The sequence below is a fragment of the Rhinolophus ferrumequinum genome, chromosome 3 (genome assembly GCF_004115265.2).
Source record: "Rhinolophus ferrumequinum isolate MPI-CBG mRhiFer1 chromosome 3, mRhiFer1_v1.p, whole genome shotgun sequence".
Classification (NCBI taxonomy): domain Eukaryota; kingdom Metazoa; phylum Chordata; class Mammalia; order Chiroptera; family Rhinolophidae; genus Rhinolophus; species Rhinolophus ferrumequinum.
In genome coordinates this window covers 76,282,079-76,303,942 of record NC_046286.1, presented here as the reverse complement: position 1 = coordinate 76,303,942, position 21,864 = coordinate 76,282,079, and the positions used below count along the sequence as shown (strand labels likewise).

At 33.2% G+C, this 21,864-nt stretch overlaps 1 protein-coding gene across 5 annotated transcripts in view; it reads left to right on the top strand.

Moving 5' to 3' along the window:
• Nucleotides 1-21,864, top strand: part of PTPRK (protein tyrosine phosphatase receptor type K) — a 505,641-nt gene that overhangs the window by 308,918 nt on the left and 174,859 nt on the right. For all 5 annotated transcript variants that reach the window (XM_033098859.1, XM_033098824.1, XM_033098848.1 and 2 more), the window contains exon 7: nucleotides 5,537-5,830. In XM_033098859.1, the coding sequence (XP_032954750.1) occupies nucleotides 5,537-5,830 (294 nt within the window). The remainder of the gene's footprint in view (nucleotides 1-5,536; nucleotides 5,831-21,864) is intronic.

Here is a 21,864-nt window from a genome sequence, read left to right as displayed (position 1 = left end):
GTTTCTGCCGTTAGTGTTGGGTTCAGCTGTGTTATATGCTGTCCCCTCAGCCCTGTGGGCCATAAACGGAGCCCTTGCAGTCTGAGTTCTTCCCTCTCCCACAGCTGCGGTAGTTCCGGGATGCAGCGAGCTCGGAGCACTGAGCTAGGTCTGCATCCTGGCTCCGTCTCCGCACTTCTCCCTTCCCCCCTCCCCTGCTCGCACAATTTGCCCACCTTTAGGTGAATTCAGTACTGGGTCTCTTTGTCTTGTCTGTCTGCTGCGTAGAGAATCCTTTGTGGAGTTATAGTTTTTTCAATTTGTTTTAAATTCCAGGGGAGGTTTCCATAGGCTCACCTCATGCCGCTATTTTTATGAGGTCCTCCATGGTGTTTTTCCTTGTTATTTTCTATGTAGATTATTATGTCATTTGCGAAAAGGGAGTTTTATTTTTTTCTTTCCAATCTGCATGTCTTTTATTTCCCTTCTTGCCTTACTGTGCTGGCTTGGATTTCCAGCTCTATGTTGAATAAGAGTTGTGAGAGCCATATGTATTAGTTTCTTATGGAGGCTATCACAAATTACCACAAACTTGGTTGCTTAGAGCAACAGAAATCTCTCACAATTCTGAAGGACAGAAGTATGAAATCAGTTTCACTGAGCTGTAATGGAGGTGTTGGCAGGACTGTGCGCTCTCTGGAGACCCTAGGGGAGAATCTGTTCCTTGCCTCTTCCAGTTTCTGGTGACTTTGGTATTCTTTGGCTTGTGCCATATAACTCCAATCTCTAAAAACAGCATCTTCAAATCTCTCTGCTCCATCTTCACATATGTTCTCCTCTGATCTGCTGGATTTAAGTTGAGGGTCTTGAGAAAGTGAGTGTATCTTGGATGATCTATGTAGGTCCTAAATGCAGTTAGAAGTGTCTTTGTGTGAGTAAGTAAGAGGTAGAGGGAAATTTGAGTACAGGGAGAACAGGAGAAAGCAGTGTTAGCAATGAGATAGAGATTAAAGTGGTGTGACAGCAAACCAAAGAATACCAGCAACCAGCAGATACTGGAAGATGCAAGGATCTGATTCTCCCCTAGAGTCTTTGGAGGAAGTTTGGCCTGATGAAGATGGCCTGCTGCCATCTTCATTTCAACCCAGTGATACTGATTTTGAGTATGTGGACTCCAGAACCTTGAGGGAATAAAATTCTATTATTTTAAACCACCAAGTTTGTGGTAATTTCTTACAGCAGCTACAGTAGACAAATACATTATTGTTGCCCGCTTCTACAGTGGAGATTTAATCCTGAGATATGTTTTGTCAAGGCCTCTTTGACAAGTAAATAAAACAATTTGGAAGGAGATAGGATTGAGAGGTATGTATATCTTTGGAAAGATTAATATTGAAGTGTCATTATTCTTATCCTTTATATTTACTTTGTTAACTGACTTTTTCTGGCTTTGTGTCTTCTATTTCTGTTTTGCATTTTATTAATTAACTACATTTTGATACGTGACACATGTCTGTAAAATAACATTTATAATAGGAATAATTGGACAAGAATATACTTTCGTAATGGCTTTTGTTGATTTCAAGACACTTTTAAAAAATATTTGAAATAAAAATAGAAACCAATTTGAGTGCATAATTGTGATTTTATAATAGGTTTAGCTCTAGAATAATGAGTATAAGTCATTAATTGGAAGTTAATTGGTAACGTCAGCAAAGTTTATCTTGTATTTTGGGTATTGCATGCTTCAGTTGATACCTAGTGTACATTTGGGATTTATTTGCACCACACCTCTGGGTCTGATAGTGTATTCAGTTATGAAGAATATTAATATTTTTTCAGAACAATTACTTGTTCATTTGCTAACTGATTAAAATTCATGCATAATTTATTGAAATGAATAGAGATTTTATAAATAAGCCTCCTGTTCTCAAGGGCCAAAAAACAAAATGCATATGCTAATATGAAGCTACTTTTACCTCCAACATAAACAATTTAATATGTGGTGGTATATTGGTCTCATTAATGCTAGGTTTCACTTCTGATAATCATGCTGTTAGTCAGTGTATGTGCTTCTAAGCCTCTCTGAACATCGCCACAGTTCTAAATATGAGATACTGCTTTGATTATTGGACTGTCCCTTTTGTTTGTTTGGGCAGTAAAATGAGATGTAAAACTGATCAGAGTGAATTGTTGTCCTACTTCAAGACAAGAACCTGATATCAAATTCATTTTTTCATATACACAAGACACCAGTGTTGAATATTAATTTTTGGTTTTAAAATTCATGTGCTCTCTGGCAAAAACAAAACAAAGCAACAGAGCATCAAATATAGGATTTAATGATACATTTAGAAATGTAGAGCGTTTAAAATTTTTTAAACTAATGCCTAGTTTACCAATGAGGAAATTTTAATGCTAAGAAGTTAAATAACATATTCAGGTTTACCCAGCTATTAATATCGTATCTGCATTTTTTGAAACTAGATCTTCTGACTTTAAATTTCATGTTCTTTTACATGTCACTTTCTTAAAGATAGAAATGATGGAAGAGATATCATGCTTTTCTTTTTCACTTGTTTGTAATATGCTGTTTTGTAGCTGAAACCTTTATCTCCCTCTCGTCTCTGCTGCTCTCTTTCGTTTCTTCTTATTTTCTGTGACAATAGTGTGCAGAGTTTTGATGGGTGAGATTTAGCATCCAATACATACTCATTAGGTCAGGTTTCAGGATATCCAAAAATTTACAGGTTAGCCAAGGTTTATTGTGTATAATTTATTGGGCAAATGATTTCATCATGCTACATATAAGACCTCTTCAGGTTATTATTCAGCTGTAATGTGAGTGAGGCATTGCTGCTCTGGGGAAGAACCCCAGTAAGCTACAAATTTAGCATCGTTTCCTACTTAAATTAGTCAGTATATGAGCAATATGGAATGAAAACAAACATTGCACATATGAGATGACTTAGTTTATTCGCAAAATGCAGACTGCTTAAAATATGAGCAATATTTAAATAGTCTGGGAAGACATTTGCATTTTTTCTATTATATTCATTTCTGTATTCAGTTTCATTTTGGTTTAAGGTTTAGAAAATATATCAACTTTCTTTGCTCTCTGTCTACCAAAACTTTTGTGTACTAAAGATATAAAAGATGCTAGTCTGATAAAATTTCGTATGAAATGTCGAGCGCTATCTTTCTTTAGCGGATAATTGAAAATTCTAAACTGTATTTTGGTTTTACCTCAAGTTTTTCTTTTGTGAGTAACTTCTTAATTGAAATCAGTTGTGAAATTGGAAATAGTTCACCCTCTTCTCAATTTTGAGTATATGAGTATACTGTTGAAACAATTTTTAAGGCATAATTTACAGATTTTATAGTTAAAGTTTATAAATCAGATGTTAAGAACGACTTTTTGAAAGCAATGAAAATAATTCTAAACATAATCACTTTATATGGTACATACATTATCTTATTTGATCTTAGTTTTGTTTTCACCTTAAACGTGAGCATAGTGAAGGACAAATTCATATGGTACTACTGATAACTAGTTTGAAAGCAATACCACATGAGCCATCATTAATGATGGCAATAACTTCATATTCTTCAAATGATTTTGGATTAAAAAATATTAGTGTAACTTACTAGATACCCCCCCTCAACTGTTATTCTTTATCAAAGTATCTTTGTTTTCTACATAACTCTCAATTTTAAACAATTAATTTGAAAAAATAAATGTTGACTTACTGTTACTATGTTTCCTTTGCCATATTATGTAAATTTCCAATGTGTAGAACAGCCTAGCAATTACCATGTTTCCCTGAAAATAAGACCTACCTGGACAATCAGCCCTAATGTGTCTTTTGGAGCAAAAATTAACATAAGACCCAGTCTTATTTTACTATAATATAAGACTGGGTATAATATAATTAATATAATACCTGGTCTTATTTTACTGTAAGACCGGGACTTACATAACATAATATAAGACCAGGTCTTATCTTAATTTTTGCTCCAAGGGGCACATTAGAGCTAATTGTCCGGCTACGTCTTATTTTCGGGGAAACACGGCAATTGTTGCTCAATAAATATTTGTCATAGTAATTTTGGAGGAAAATTCTTAAAGATATTTGGCCAACTAGTTTTATCCCTTATGTTAAGGTTATTTGTAACTCTGATGTACATAAGATGAAACTGTACTTTTATACAATCATGGTTGAAAGGCAAATTCTGAGCTACAACTGAAAACCCTTCCTTCATTTCCATCTGCATCAGAAGGTAAAAACTGTCTATAGGGTTTTGTGCATTGTACCTTATTTTAAGCATGCATTGTCATTAAAATAGAAAATCCAGTTTGTAACATGCTGGCTGTCCTTAACTCCTTTTTATCAGCATTTTATCTAATTCACCACTGCTGAGGGGAGGAAGTCATTGTGTACTTGCATTTAATAGTTCTCCTTTATATGATTTGTTTTCACACTTAATACAAAATACAAAAAAAAAAAAAAAACCTTTACAACAATGATTGGGCAGTTACTACTTTATTAAGATTAATAACACTTTGCTTTGAAGTCTTTTGGCCTCCCCAAGAAGTGATCTTCCACACATTTAGAGAAGACTCCACTTGATCATAAGTAGTTAGAACATCTTCCTGACATAGCATTTCCTGTGAACAGGCCATATGGACAGAGTTAGGGTAGTGGAGGCCTTCATAAAATCAAATTTCTGCTACATTGTTGCTAAGGAAAAAAGAAAAAAATACTCTAATTCATCACTCATCATTTCTCTAAGTTCACACATTGAAATAATGTTTCCTAAAGTTTTTTTTCAAGCAAATTATCTAAACTATCCAAAACTAATTTGTGGTGACCTTTAACAGTTGAGTTTAATATTTGATGCATGACCTTATCCCATCCGACTCCCAAAGGCCAGTGTTACGTAGTGATTTGTGATTTTGCCTCGGTGTCAATTTTAATTTCTTACACTCTGAGGTGGGTGTGTGGAAACAGGTCAGCACCTGGCATCAGCTTTTGAGTCCTGCTTTGCTGTGTTTTCCTCCTTTTTCACCAGCAGGATCTTTGCAGAAGTATAAAAACAAAGCAAGAACAGAACACTACCTGGCCATCTTTCATGAATGAAATAATGAGTGACAGCAGTATTCATTAATTTGAAGATTTCTAAAGGTCTTAGGGCCTCAAGAAGGTCAAAGATCAACTGTATTCTATTAGTAGCTAATCAGAGCTACCCATCTCTAAATATTTCCTCTTTACTTCATTTGTTTACCCTGCTTTTTACAAATTTATCTCCTGTAGAGTCATTTATATAATAAGAGAATACTTGTTGTTCAGGGTCATATTCCACCTGTAAAAGGATTTGCTCTTCAAAAGTACCATTGCCAGGATCCACTGATGTCCTGGTTTTCTTTTAAATATTTATAATGTACTGCTAACTAAATTGTGTATTAAACCTTTTAAGGCTTTGAGAGGTGTTACTATACCTCCATGTATTTTAGTCTTTTGGATGTTTAATTAGATTGCACATTCATCTCTCCTAGAACCACCAAGACCCATTGCTCCTCCCCAGCTGCTTGGCGTTGGGCCTACATATTTGCTGATTCAGCTAAATGCCAACTCCATCATTGGCGACGGTCCCATTATCCTGAAAGAAGTGGAGTACCGAATGACGTCAGGTTCCTGGACAGAAACCCATGCAGTCAACGCTCCAACTTATAAATTATGGCATTTGGATCCAGATACTGAATATGAGATCCGCGTTCTACTTACAAGACCTGGTGAAGGTGGAACAGGGCTCCCAGGACCTCCGCTAATTACCAGAACCAAATGTGCAGGTAAGACTGAATAGCAGGACACTCTGCCTAGTGACAAAATCTGGTATAAAGCACATGTTATATATACACTGTTGAAACTTCTAATTCTTTGTTACATGATGTAGTCACACTATTTTAAGAATTTGCTAAATTGTAGCCTCGGTATGTCATAAATTGTAAATTGTAGCCTCGGTTATGTCATGATTAAGGAGCAGTGTATTACTATGTATCCAATATCTTACACAGTAGTTTTGTTCAGCTTGTTTATATTCAGCCCAAATCTCTGATAGACGTAGGTGAATGTATTATTGAGAGAGCAAACCTTTGCAGTTCAAGCAAATGCTGAATACCCTGCTACCAAGTGGAAATTGTCTTCCTCGATAATTTTGTTATAGTCAGTGCAGAGGCCATATCTGATAATACAGATAATAACTGTTACTCTGACCAAGCCGTGGTGAGGCAGCTTTCTATTCAGAAAATCCTGTTGTTGAGGATTACATGAGCGGCTTGACAGCCAGCTGTGAAGCACAGAGAGGCATTCCTGATGTTTTTAAACCATGTTACTGTCCTTCCTTTGCCTGAAACATAGTGGTGAGAATAATAGCATATGGATGAAACACACAGAAAGAATAAAAAGTGACATAAAAAGTAATATATAAACATATATCCTTTTTCCTTATTCTACCATGTTGTTATAGTGGAAGAAATTGTTAGCCATTTATTAAAAGCCACTGGAAAGTTTGATCCTATAACTTATTTAGAGTACATTATTTTAGTGCACTGTTTATTTTATTATTGAAAATAGTTTAGTGGTAAAAGACATTTTTTATGGATCAGGCATTTTGTGCAAACAACTGTAGTTAGCTCATGGATCTATATGTCTTGAACATTTAATGACTTAGGTTTTGAAAATGGAAAACTAAGACTGTGAGGAACTATGAAAATGTAAATGCCTATTAAAGTCTTTTGTTTCTTGAACATCTGTTTAGCATATACAAGATTCTGGGTTTACCTACCAAGAATACTAATCTAAAATCAAAGCAAAACCAAGGCGATTACTTGATATATTGCCATCCTTAAATATTTTTTAATCTGGTTCAATTTTAAATAATTTTATTTAAATATTATTTGTATGTTTATATATCTTATATATTAATATTGAAAGATTTTCATTAATAAGAAGTTTAACTGCTCAACCATTCATCTCAATCATTAGTCTGAGATTTAGACAATAGAGAGGCTTCTAATTTGCTGATGGGTGTCATACATCAGTCCTGTGGCTGAAAGCAGCTTAACCCAGTAGACACTGGGTGAGTCTCCATGGCTCAGCCTAAATCACACAATTTGCTTTTCAAATTAGCTGTACAGCTAAATGCTTTCATTCTAGGTACTGTGATGAATTGTTTTTATTGTAGTAGATGAACTTTCTCAGGGAGAGACAAGTTCACTCTACAACCTCACTAGTCAGAGAAACAATTAGAGAAATCATTTAAAGACGAGATAATGTGGAAGCTAAGACATTATACTCTATCTTTCAAAATGAATATTCCATTCCCCATGCTAACAGAAAATGATGAACACTGAGGTCCATTTTACTGAGGGTATTGCCTACACATTTTCTAATAAAAATTACTTTTTTTCCCAACATTTAATGTTTACAGGTATATACAGGTTAAAATAATAAATGTTAATTTTCTATTCCAGTCATCTTCCTGACTTCCTGTGCCCAAACTTCTTCATTTCTACCATCTCATTTGCCTTTTTATTCTTTGTTTTCATCAAAATAGACCATTAAAAATAAATTTAAATAAAAAAAATAAATAAATAACAGTACCACACTATTTATTGTTAATATAATGTAATTTTTGTTAAACCTAGGAATTATTTGATATTACTTATTGGTGTGAGGGTTAATGGAGCTTGCAAGCAAATGAGATTTTGTTTTAAAAGTAGTCATGCTGTATTAAGTGGATGAAAACAACGTGTTCACGAGCATTGATTTACCCCTGTTGAATGCTTATGTTCAGGATCCATATGAAATGCAGTAAAAAGTATGACTATGAAGTGATTTTAGGTATTTTATTTTAAGAATAATATTATCTGTGTGGGAGGGCATAGAGTAAAAATAACACACTCGTAACTGCTTTCAAATTTATAAATGACTTGATATTTTGGAATTATGTTGATTTTTTTTTTTTTTCCTGATTCTTCATTTGCAAAACATTTCATTTGTAGGCTCTGTAGCATAAAGTGGTATCAGGCTCACTTAGTTTTACTTGCAACTATACAATGTTTAGTTGTTTCTAAAACTATTTTTCACATGTGGTGTGTCTTTGTCATATATGTTTATTAACATATTAATGTCCGTATAAATTGTGTTTGATGCAGGTTATGTTTAAAAAAAAAGTGCTTATAGGCTAGATGTTTCAGTATATTGTAGATTTGAAGAACCTGGGATTACTGTTTTATTAGGATTGTGTACTAAACTTGCTCTATTATTACAAAAGGAGGGAAAGCTTATAGAAGTATATATTATAGTAGTTTTTTAAACTATCTCTGAAAAGTTGAAGTTCAATATAACAGAAACATGGAATATCTAAATTTAGAGTCCGTATGATTAAAATTGTGATGTCTATCTACTTCCCTTCTTCAAGATCCGTATCTGTTTCTCCAAATTTAAGATCCTTCAGACTTTACCAGCACCATCAGTGGCCTCATAATTCTTCATAATCTGGGTAAATGGTCCTTTTGAAACCCCAAATATAACCTTTGGAGAAGTTTCCATCTAACTCTATTAAATTGTGCAAGCTCTGAATACTGGTTTTACAAATCATTCTATTTTAATCAAGACTTGGAGACTGCCACACTGTAGTTGTCGTGTTGGACCATTAATATCATCTGATTGAATAAATGTTGATTATCTTGAAATAGCTATTTTAATATATCCCACATGTAAGATGACCAAGAAGCCTTAAAAATAAGTATAAAAGTTTCTTAGCCATGCGTGTGTCTGATATCAATTTCACATGAATTTCTTGTAAAAAATAAAGGAATGGTGATTATTTTCCAATTCTCAGAAATTCTTATTTTATTTTGGTGTATCACAGAGAAACAACGTTTTTGCTATTTAGTACCAATCAAAGTGCAAATTAGTTACAATTTACTATGGTAAGTAATGCATTTTTAGGTATTTAAGGCATTGAAATATTATTTCTGGCTATCATTCTTTTTTTTTTCTTGGCAGAAACCTGTCAATAAATAATTTTATAGTAAGTTAATGAAATGGTTTTATTTATGTGTGTCAGTGAGTAAATTTTATATTTCTACATGCAAATGTAGATTTTCATAGTTAAGTATTGATTAGTACTGTTTTATAATCAGCATATGAAGTTAATCTATCATATTTTATTTTCATATCAATCCTCTGAGTTAGATATATTAATATCCCAATTTTGTGGCTTGTGAATCAAAGATTCAGGAAAAACAAAACAGAACAATGACTTGTCTAACATCAGACAACTTGGCAGCTGGAGCACAAACCAATTTTCTGAAAACTGGTTTTTACTTGAAAATTGTGAATTCTTTCCCCTTTCTCCTACTATAGTGGATTTTTCCCCCTTTCAGAATAGTATAGCAGGAATAAATGGCAGTACAATAGGTAAAATCTGCGAGGGCTATACATTTTTAAAAATAGTACCTGTACGGCTAACTTATCACCTGCAAAAACACAGCTTTATGTTTGCAACTTCACTTTTATTGAAAGTGTAATTTATTAACATGCTTAACACTCAAGTATAGACTGTGTGTTAAATATTTTAAACAGTTAAATTATCAAAAAAGGTTTTACTTTTTACTGTCTCCAACCTAGTTGCAAAAGCTGTTTTTTTTTGTTTTCTTTCTAAAGTATCTTATAATCATTTGGTGACTTCAATTACCTGTGTCAAGGTCTCTCAAGATAGGAGTGGTAGTAAGTGCAGCCTGTGGTGGCTCACCCATGTTATTGTTCACATAATGCTTCTTCAGGCATTTTACAAATTAAAAAAAAAAGAAGGTGCAAATGTGAAGTTGTCTTAAATGGGAAGTAATTCAAAAACTTCATTGAACAAAGCAAGTATGCTGTGTGTGTGTGTGTGTGTGTGTGTGTGTGTGTGTGTGTGTGTGTTTGTGTCTGTTTCCTCTGGGTATTGCATCTGGTATCGAAGCTAAGAAAATACAGTTTCTCTTTCTCTTATTAAACGGAAATAAAATATGCCATCGCCAGAAATTGTCTGCATTGCATGCTTTGGCAATCACATGTTAAAATTGCTCTTTTATATTGTCTTATGCTTCTGGGTAACCCATTGTGGCACTGCTTTGTGATTAACTGACATTTTAACAGCATCTCCCTCATAGGGAAGGTCAAGAGTTCAGGGTGTCCAGAATGTAATATATTTACAGTTGGGAAAACTACTTTATACTCTTATATGGAAGTTCAATGCTCCTGGCACTTTTCAGTGAAACATGTAGATCTATGAAGCAGTGAAAAGGAGTGTGTCTAATTTTAAATGTAAACATTTATTAAAAATGCATCTTTCTCTCCTAAATTCAAAATTGAAGAACTAAACAATACAAAACTCAGACCTATACCAGAAACCACAAGGTGAGGAATTAAATTTTGGCCTTATGGCTACAGCTTCATCAGCAAAATGGAACCATGTATCGATTTTTACCGTGGTCTAAGATAGTTATCAATCACAAAGGCGAGGCATCATTGAAACTCAGCCTTGAGGTTAAAAGAAAATGAACAACTTTTGTAAGAACTTGTATGGTTTAACAGTGTAAGGATGACATACTGTTTGTTTTAAATTGAAGGCTTATATCAATACTTGTTTTAAAAATTTTTGAAATATATTAATTTCATATATATGATCTCCATGCGGCTTTATTGTTTTTGAGCAAGAATTTTAAAAGACAATGCCAATATTTTGAAGTAAGACAAAAAAAAGTACCTAAAGGTAAAAATCTATAAGAAAAGTAATGGAAAATGGTTCTTCAATTTTATTAAAAACCTGAAAGAGAAAATTTTTTTTTTACATTTTTCTTTTTAGTGAGTAACAACCTGATTTTGGTCTTCAGATTCCGTGGAGACTATTTCAGTTTGAATGACATTTATTTATTCAAGGGGGGAAAAAAAGAACATGTTTCTTGACTTCTTTCTTTGTTAACAACACTGGGGTCCATACTATGTTTTCAAAGTTATACAAGCAAAATGCCTGGCACTTAAGTCCCTAATAGTCACCAAGGACAGACCTATCAAGAAAAAGTAAAATACAAAGTGATAGGAAGTTAGAGGAAGAAACTGTTTTTTAAGGGAATGTTTTAGATAAGCTGTGCCCAAGAAAGGGCTGGATCTTAAGCTGGATCTTAAAAATCAACTGAGTTTTTACAGCAGACAAGAATAGAAATTGAATTAAAAACAGAGATAACCACTTGTTTAACCCAGTAGTAAACATTGCTGATGATTTGGGGGTTCTGAAAATAGATGGAGTATTGGCTAACTCTGGGCTATGGTAGAATTGAGGCTGCAGGTGGAATGTGGCAAGGTCTTACATGATACAGGCTGTTGTGTTTAAGAAGCAGACTAACATTACTAGATTTGCTTTTAGAAACATCATCCCATCTGTGTGGAAGGTGAGTTACAGCTAAGGAAAGCCTGAGGCAGAGAGACCATGCAAACATGCTTATAATAATTTAAAAAAGTATATTGGCTATAATCTTCTCTACAGTATATCTCTCATTTTCGATCAGAAACAGGACATCTGTAAATTCCTGGAAAATATTGTCATTCCTAATAATCATTAAAGGATTTTAAAGACAATTTACAGGTGTGATCTAACTTACTTTATTGTTTGATTTATTTTTTCAAGTATGTGCATTTTCCAATATCATTAATACATGTGCAAAACCCATGATATAATACATTATTTTAGAGAAAATTATGAAAGATTAGAGAGGAATTCAAGAGCTACTGTGTATATCATGGAACATTTATTTATTCCATAAATTTCATTGAGGGTCAAAGTTGTTTACATTGCCACATTTAGGACAGAAGATAATAAGATAGGATTCCTGATATGATAAAAAAAACAAAGTACTTTGGAAACCCAGAGATGAGAGGGATAATTTCTGACCAAAAACTAATTTTCCCAAGCAATATGTTTGAAAACAGTGTTAACCTTTCTTTTCTGAACACGGCTGGATTCACACTTCTGTGGAAGAAACCCATAGACTTATCTCTGATTACTTAAATGTGAAATAATGCATGAAACAATGTGCAGCCAGTTGTCACCATAAGAATGATTTGCCATCTCTCTTTTCCAACAACACATAGGGAAACTACATGCACAGATGGAGGTACTAAGTGAAAAATATAATTCATATTTTAATTTAAATCATCAAATTACTTTGTTTGGTTTGTTTGAATTCTCTGGGGTTCGTGGATTATAGAAATGTTATTTTACATTTCTATGGAATCTGTATATTCTAAATTTCCGTGGTGAGAGAGAGGGAGATCGGGGTGGCAGTGTTAACCCTGCTAATGGTCTATAATGCTAGGATCTCCTAGCATAAGACTCATGAAAGTTGAACAAACATAAAAATTATCTCTCCGAATACCTTTTTTGATTATCACCTCAAGCATGGGATGTACAGTTAACCATACATAGAGTTCATGGAACATTTCCTTGTAAGGGACATGATTAGTAGCTGTGCAATTAATTGAGTGGGGTTGCTTTGAGCTTCAAATTGTCTTCGTCTGACTTAGTTTGTTGCTGGATACTAGCATTTGGTAACCAGTAAAAATGACACTATTTTTATTTATCCCTAGTACTTTACCACAAGCTGAGTCTGTTAATGATATCATTAAGGACTCTTTTTATTGGCTTCATTTGTATTTATTGAATTTTGCATACTGCAATAAAGCTGACAGGTGGAAATAATTTGAATAACATCAGTCCCATTAAACATGCTGGATTTTCTGTATGGTCCTAGGTCTTTTATTTGGTACCAGGAAATAGGAATAAAAACAAAATTACATATTAATAATGTCTTAAATGATAGCACTGGAGTGTCTAAAGAAGAAAACGATCTATCTAGGATTTAAAAAGCTATGAATCAAGATATCAAACACTCAGGGAAGTGTTAATTATAAAGCCATTTTACGAGACGCCACCTGTGAGCATCAGAGCTCTTCATGGTGCCATCAGGCTTACACCGGTACATAGACTGTCCATTTTTACTTCCATGTTATTCAGAGAATCCACCTCTGGTTTCAATTGTCACTCCCTGTTTTTATTTTTTTTTCTCTTATTCAATTATAGTTTATTTTCTTTGCTTTGGAATTAGAAAGAAAACTCTTAAATCAGGCTCTGGCAAAAAGAAAAAGAAAGCAGTCACATTTTCTTGGCTAAGAGTACTGATTAATGATAATTCTTGAAACTCACTTATCCAGACCCATCCGAGTTATAATTAGCATTTTTAGAGAATGTTGGTCACTCTGTACAATTTTTTGAATTGAAGAAATGAGTTTATAAAAATATTGTATTTTCATCATTTAACTTTTAATTAACCTAAATCTGAAGATGGAATAATGATCTTAGACTACCACTTTCTGGTCTTCATTATCTTTCTTCAAGATACGGCCTTATTATAGCTAACATGCTGTCCGGATGAGTCTTCATTCTTTTTTCTCCACCAGCCTGTATATAAACTGCAGAGAGGAAAAAAAACATTCAAAGAAAAGAGATAATGAGTAAATTCTCGATGGTTCTTAGTTCTCTTAAACTTTGTGAACTCCATAAAATCTTCCAAGGGCAGAAATCCATGTCTTTTATGTCACCGTAAGCAAGATCTGTTCAAATTCAGCTGTCACTACATATGACATGGCCTAGAAATCATTGAGTGATGTTTATTTTGATTTTCTCAGCCAAATCATCTAGGTGAAGTTTGAGTTTAACTAACTCATCATTCATTCTATGGCTTTGTTGTTGTTTCCCACCACTATGTAGTCCTTCACAGTAAAGGAGTAATAAACAATCAGAAAGAACAGTTTATCTTTACCTGTCACTTACTTTGTTTTTAAGTAGTCTCTGTATTCTGTTATGTTATATCCACCCCTCAAAATATACCAACGTCATATTTGTATACTTATGTTACATATGAATCTATAATATTTTATTGTTGAAACAAGGAGTGTATGTGTGTGTGTGTGTGTGTGTGTATCACTCTCTCTTTTAACAGTAATTGTAGAAGGAGAATGAAATAATTCATGTGCCAATTAGGTATTTCTGTAAGTCAGGAGCACCTAAAACACTTGCTCATGATTCAGGGTATCATTTATTGATAAACATAATTCTTTGCTGTAAGTTTTTTCTTCTCTAAGATAGACCTTGCAGGTAAATGAAGGAATGGATGTCTAGTTTTGAAATATAAATGGCAGTAATCTTTGCTTGTTTAATGCTTCATTAATTTTTAACTTCTTTTTGCCATCCAGTAAATTATAACAGTACAGGGAATTTAAGAATATGTTTTACATATTTAATTTTCCCAATTCTAAATAATATTATTGTAAGTGTTATTCATTTTATCACCTTTATATGATTGCATTTTAAAGCACAACGCTTTTGGGGAAAACCTAACATAACTTGAAAACAAATTGGTACATTGATGAATTTGTGATTTGGGGACGAATATATTGAAGTTCTCTCTAGTAATTTAAGAACTACAAAATGAGGAAAACAATAGCTGTTTTTTCACCAGGGAGATGCAGCCTTCCTGTGCCATCATTAAATACAATATGCTGTAAGAGCATGGAGCTTTCTTCTTTTTAAACAAAAACAATATATTTATATCAGATTATTAACATAGACTCTATGGTGGGTTGGACCAGTGGTCTTACCTTGATGATTTAGTCAATGAATTTTGAATTCTTGCCAGGCTCTATGGTAGAGATGGACATAAAGTAGAGAAGAGAAGACAACATTTCTCATTTATTCCGTTTTAAAAAAGTAAAATCAACAATGACTTAACTAACATGTAGTTCCTCTTCTAATAAGTCACACAATGTGGAAACTGACTCATAATTTTATTTAATTTTACTTAAATGTTTTTTGTTCTATTTAATTTTAAACCACTAATAAGTGATTCCCCCCACTCCCCGCCCCTTGTATTTCAACCTCACAGAAAATACATTGGTAGAATACAGAACTCTGCTTCTTTTTAAAGCCACAGGTAGAAAACTTTTTCTCTAAATTCTTCTTCCAGCTGGCTCAGATAATCCTTTAACTTCTGCCTCTATTTCACTCTGGCTTACTCTCCACAGAGGGAAAAGCTCAATTGTTTAAGGCTAACATCCAACAATGAACCAGTTATTTTTGGAAAAGCTCAGCTTTTTCAATTAAGTTAATATTTGTTTTTTCTGCTTAATTAAACCCACTTGAGTTTTCTTTTAAAGTTTTGCAATCACTTTTAGCAATTTGGATACCACCTTAAAAATTATATTATTGAGGAATACTAAGAAGTAGAATCATTGTTCCAAATTTCCCTTTCATGTTTCTCCATCTTATCCTCTGGTGAATTCTACATCATACATGTGTGTATATTGTGCATGTGTCTGCTTTCTCAAACAACATGCTCTGCTCTGCTTAGAAGGAGAAAATGTGCCAGGGGTGCACTAAGTAGCCCTGAGGGGAAAGTCCCTTGCTGGAAGTTCCAGATTTTGTAAAGACCTCATTAGAATTTATACACCCAAATTATTTTTATAAATTACACATAACAAATCATTACATCAAATTTGGCAACTAGATTTTTAAAAAAGAACACATAATGCTGCAATGTTTATATAACTATTGCCATTTTTGTAAATGCAGTCTTGTTTTTCTCTGTGTCTGTGATTTTTTTTTCTTTAAGTTATCAGTAGACGATACGTGTAATTTTATATTCTGCTTATTTTAGTTGCCATCATATTAAGTCATTTCCTGTGTTTCTACAGGACATTCTAACCATCATCTTTAATGATTATTTGATATCCCATTGGACATATGTACTAGAATTTATATAACCATTCTTCTATTACTAAAACTCTAATGATTGGCTATTTTAAATGCAAAAATGAGGATTATGCATGTCTTTTTGCTATATGGCTGAAAAGTTTGACACATACTGTATTGTATCAATGTACTTTACTGGCATCAGCAGGGGCATACCTGCAGTTTTAGTACAGGAAAGTACTCGATCATTAATCAAGTCCAATTCCCCCGTTTATCACCATTCAGGGCTCTTGGACTCAGCAGTGATATGACTTGATCAATATCAAACCCATAGTTAATGAGAAAACCAACACTCTTATCCATATTGCATTTTCTTGTTTGCTTTGACTTGAGTATTTACTATATGTCAGTCACTGCTTTAATGCTGGGTATTCTACGATGAAGACTGCCCTGCAGCCACTCAGAGTCTAGGGAGTCATGCTCAGAGTAGTTCATGTGTGTTCTATATGTAGTTCATAAGGAGTTCTATACTTGCTATGCACCAGACAGTAGGGTGAAATCCAGGCTTCCTGGGTGCATTTTTATGCCGAGCTAGAGAGGTTAGAAGAGAGGCATGCAGGTAAACAATTAGGCCAATAAGTGGTACAGTAGATGTGGTTTTTCAGCTCAATGGGAGCAGAAAGGAACCTTGAAATATGAGTAGAATTTCATCAAGCAGCAGCTCCTCAGCATGATCAATAATGAGTTAAAAAAGTTTGTGAGTCAGTAAAACTAGATTGAAAGCTGGGTCTCATACTTCCTCCTGGGCAAGGAACTTAACTTCTCTAATGGTTCATATTGTCATCTGTAAAATAATGATCAACAATTGAACTTGCCCAATTTAATATGTGTGAAATAATCCATGGTATGCTAAAGCTGTGAACTGATTGCTAAACTTTCAGGAATTTTGTCATCTGGTTGTTAAATTATTATTAAAAAATAATTATACAAACAATTATATCAATTATATTTTAAACAAAAGTAGTAAGTACTCAAAACTTCCTTATTATTTTAGTATAATGCACCATTATCTATGTTCTTGAGGCTATTTCTATCTATTTTATCTGTATGTTGGAGATACTATATAATGATGCACTGATGCTAATCTCTTCTAATTCTGTCTTGGGAAACTTAAAATTGTTGTGAGAATATTGCAGCATGGAAATTGGCAAATGCTACAAATCAGGACTTTTTTTGTTATCACCTCCTCTGTTTTTTGGAGAGCCAAAAGCATTATAAAAGTGTTAAACATTTTTCTGCTCACCACTAGAGATAATGCATGCACAATGCTTATTTAGCACATAAGAAGCCCACAGTAAGTAGTAGACATTACTGCGTTGCAAGCCATTTCAGAAAAAATAACTTTGTCTGATATTTTAAAAATTATAAACATGCAGAAAATCTGAAAGAATTATTCTGTGGACACTCAAAAATCGACCACTGTAATTTACTTTTTGCTATATTTGATATATCACATATACATCCACCTATCTTTTTCTATTCATCCATCTGTCCATGTATATTTTTAAAACTGATACATTGAAATACTTTGTCCAAGGCAGTGATTTTTAAAGAATAAGTAGTTGGAATGCTTTTTATGATATTAATATGTTTTATTTTTTTAGAAATGATTCTCTAGTGGTAGTTTAGGAAAAAAGTTGGAAGATTTCAGGGAGATTAGAAGGCGGCTACATCAGTCTCAGCAAAAATTGATCAGTTCTTGAAGTGAAGCAGTGGAGATAAGAATTCCAATGAGAAGGCAGAGTTGAAACAGATTTGAGATGTACAATCAGTAGAATTTTGTGACACAGTGGAACTGAATTCTGACTTGGCATGTTAAGGTATAGTGATAAGTTGAAAGGGTAAAACATTGGGGAAGGTGTTGGAAGGGAAGAAGCTGTGTTTAGTTTTAGAAGTGGGGTATTGGGTAGACCTTCGTATTCATGGTTCTACAGGTCAATAGAGAGCAGGCTTTGCAGATTTCTGTATCATCACCGTCTCATTCACGGTTTCAGAGTCATGGGTGTGCTTTCCCTGAATTAGAAATTCAAGTAAATTTCATTCAACCACATTTAAAAAATTATACTTTCCCCCCCCTCGGGGGAGGATTATACTGTATACATTAGTATTTCATTGCAGGAACTGTTCAGATTACTGAAACACTTAATTTTTTTTCTTAGAAACAACTTTAAAATATGTAATGGCTGTACAAATGTATTAAACATGTTCAGTATATGCCTTTATAAAGACTGATTTGTTTGTCGAATTGTGACATCCATTGGTGTATTTTAAATGTTTCCCATAATGGGCAGCTCATAGCATTAAGCCAAGGGTATAATCAAAATTTGGTTTAGTGTAGATTTTCACCAGTTCATTCTAGATGAACTTGCGAGTCAGTTGATGCTGTTGAGTGAGTGCATTTCTATCTTTTTTCCTGTATTGTTCTCTGACCTCCCATGGTACCTCACCTCAAAGATTCATGGTGCTCTTATGTAGAACATCACCCGTCAGGTGTTTCCACACCACAACACGAGGGTGTGAGCATGTGTACCAGGGATTAGCAGCAGTGCCTGCTTGCTCATTCCTTGGGATCCTTGTATGGGGCAAAGAGAGTTGTCTGACATCTTGCTAGAACTTTGAGTTATAAAAACGTGTTTTATCAATTTTCTATCAAATCCTACACTTGAGTGCAAATAATTAGTCTGATTCTTTAAATCCTCAAATCAAAAGCCTGTGTAGGGCATACTTAAATATCTAGACTTTCCAAGGAATTTCACCAAAGCAGGAGAAATAAAGCATGTATGTATGTAAGTGAAGATCAGAAAACAAATGTTGGTACACTGTCAAATTTTAGTGGAATGTTCTTATGAACTAAAAAATAGGTCAGCAAAACTGAGATTGTGTTATAAATCAGCAGTGCAAGTATCATTTTAAGGAAATGACTCTATAATTGATTTGTTAGAACTAAAACTGGGAGAATTTTTAGTGATTCATTCCTTAAACTATTTCTTAGACTTTGATTATAACGTTAATTATATGGGGTAGGTTAATTGGATTTCTACTTTTTAAACTGATAACATTTTTTCTTAGTTACAATATTTTTATAATTGTAATTTTGTAAATAATCAGTAAGATTTTTTAAAGTTGTTTAGTGTAACCGGTTATTTAGTTGTGTACAAATTTTGGTGAAAATTTGTACATTCAAAAATTGTTTGATCAATTCCTTTATTACCTTTTAACAAGTTGAGTTAGTATCACGTCTATTATGAAATTGGATCTGAGAGAAAGTGTCGGATTTGGAAATATGCTAAGCTCTTGGAAATATGTTTTGAGATAAGCATATATACATATGTTTGTAACAATAAAGTTAAAATTGGGTAACAATAAAAGTTATCCAATAAAAGTTAAAATATTACTCTTTTCTTGAATTTAGAGTCAAGAATTGATCATATGAAGAAATTTGCATTGTTATTAATATTCTTTTAAAAAACAAGAAGGTATAATTACAGCCCTCTAATATACCAGTCTTCAAAAGTCTGAATAGTAGAGAAATAAATGTGTGCCTGCATGTAACAGAACAGTGAAACAGAGCTTCTCCTTTATCACAAACAATACATAATATTTTAATTTTCGTGAAACTTGTAAAACATTTGTTATACTGTGGTTTTTAACAAGGAATAGTGCAAATGTCTCAGTTAAAAATATATTCTCAGCTTGGACAGGTGGTATTTAAGGAGTTTGGAGTGAGAAATAGTTTGGCAGTGTAACAAGGCATATTACAAGTGCCTACCTTGAAAGGCAAAAAAAAAAAAAAAAAAAAAAATCGACATTTTCCATTACTACCTACTGTTAAGGCGCTCACATGATTCCCTAAACAACCTCTTGCTTGTGGAAGTAATCATGCACTGTCATTTTTTTGTACTAATGTGAAAGTGCAGTTCAATCTTTTTGACAAATACGGCATCACTTCTGGCTGGACAAATTTTCGTCACTCAAACCCCATTGATGTATAAGTAGGTTGTGACAGGCTGGCTGAAATTACTTTGGATTAACTATATCGAGGAAGGTAAAGTTTTACTTAAGGTGTTCTTTTTCTTTCCATTTCCCTTTCCTTCTCTCCCTAGCCTACTCTTACTCTTCTCCTCGTTCAGATACATCCTACTTCCTTGTTCCTTTATAAGCTATATCATTATACCCAGGTAATGGTTACAGTGAAACTAAAGGGAAGCTTTCCTTAGAAGTGTGTAGTTTGCCTCTTTCATTTATTATTTTCTCAATTATGTGTGTGCATATGTCCATGCATACCAGTGCACAATCTCAGGGATTTACAATTTTTTATGACTTATGAGGGGGCTTGTTTTCTAAAAAGACCTATTTTACAGTTTTTATAACCCTAATCCTTCAGGTCATTCATAATCTGTCAGTTTGTGTGAAATGTGAATATTCTTCTGCCTTTTCAATTTTATAATTTCTTTAGTTGCAGGTTTTGTTCTCCTAAAATGCCCTTTCAATCATGTGTGGTTTGGAACTAGTTTTTTTAAATTTTTTCATCTTTGGTTGTTACATCTATCTATATCTCTCATGGAGTTGAAATGAAAGGTTTATTACATTATTACTTTAAAAGCTGACACATGAATTCTCAGTGCTAAATCCCAAAGTGACACTCCTGAGAAAGAGGTCATTTCTTTGGTAACTTAATATGCCATGTAAGATCTGTTTGTACTTTAAATAAAGTTATTGAGTTAGGAAATACTATCTTTAGAATATGCAGACTAAAATCAATAGTTTTTCTAACTTCCCAGATAAGATTATTAAGGAATTGCCCATGTTTTCAGTCTCTGTCATTTTCCCGTAGTAGACTAGGCTGCGCTGACTAAATGGACAGAAGTAGTTATAGATACTGATATAGATGGCGGTTCATAGAAATTAAGTGTAGACATAGATAATGAAGATATAGATGTCTTCCCACCCACTCACTCGTTGGTGGCCTGCAGAGGAATTTGACCTTCCCAGATACACTCAAGCTTCTATAGGCAATACACTAGAGCAGCTTTGTCTACCTTCTAGTAGTTGTGGCATTAACTTACTAATTATATTTAATTTTGTGTTATTCAAAATTAACACTTTAATTATGATATTTAAACTAACACTTCATAAAATCTATTTGGCTATTTAAAAAAAAATTCAGTCTAATTCAATAAATGTTGAGTAATAAAACAATTAAAACAAGAAAACTATGAAATGAAAATAGTCATTAGGATTGCAACATTTATTTTGTCACTGCTAATTTATTTTGTGTTTCAAGTCAAATGTAAATTTTTTTTGTCTCGTATATATTCTGGAAAGTGCATGGCATTTGTTATAAAAATGTTTATATGCATTATGTGAATTGTGATGTTTGTGTTAAAATTATACACACATATTTTTGAATTAACATGGTATAGTGTTATAGAAATTGGCAAGAAAACCAAATGCTCAACATAAGGAAATGATTTTGTAAATTACGCCTTATCTATGGTAAATATTGCATAGCCATTAAAATTATATATAAAATCTTAATTTGTATATAGTATAATATTAAGTGAGGAAATCAATGTATGACAACATAAGAATAAAAATCAGGTAATAATTTTATAGGCATTTTTCTTATTTTTTAACATTAATTAAAATCATTCCTTTATAAAATTAAATATTTATTAAAGAAGAAAATTTACCAAATAGAAAGTAGAAAGAAGAAATTAATCTTCAGTGATGGACACAATTTAACTAAGTCAAGATTGACTTAGACTTTCTGACTTTGGTCACCGTATCTTTACATTTAGGATGGTTATACTAACAAAAAGGGTCTATTTAGAGACTCAATATGTTAATGATATTGCAGATTAACATTGAAAATTTAGTTCAGGATACACACAAACACACATTTTTCCGTAAATAAGTATAATTGAGGGTTGTATGAAGTCATGTACTTTAAACCATGTAATTAATTTA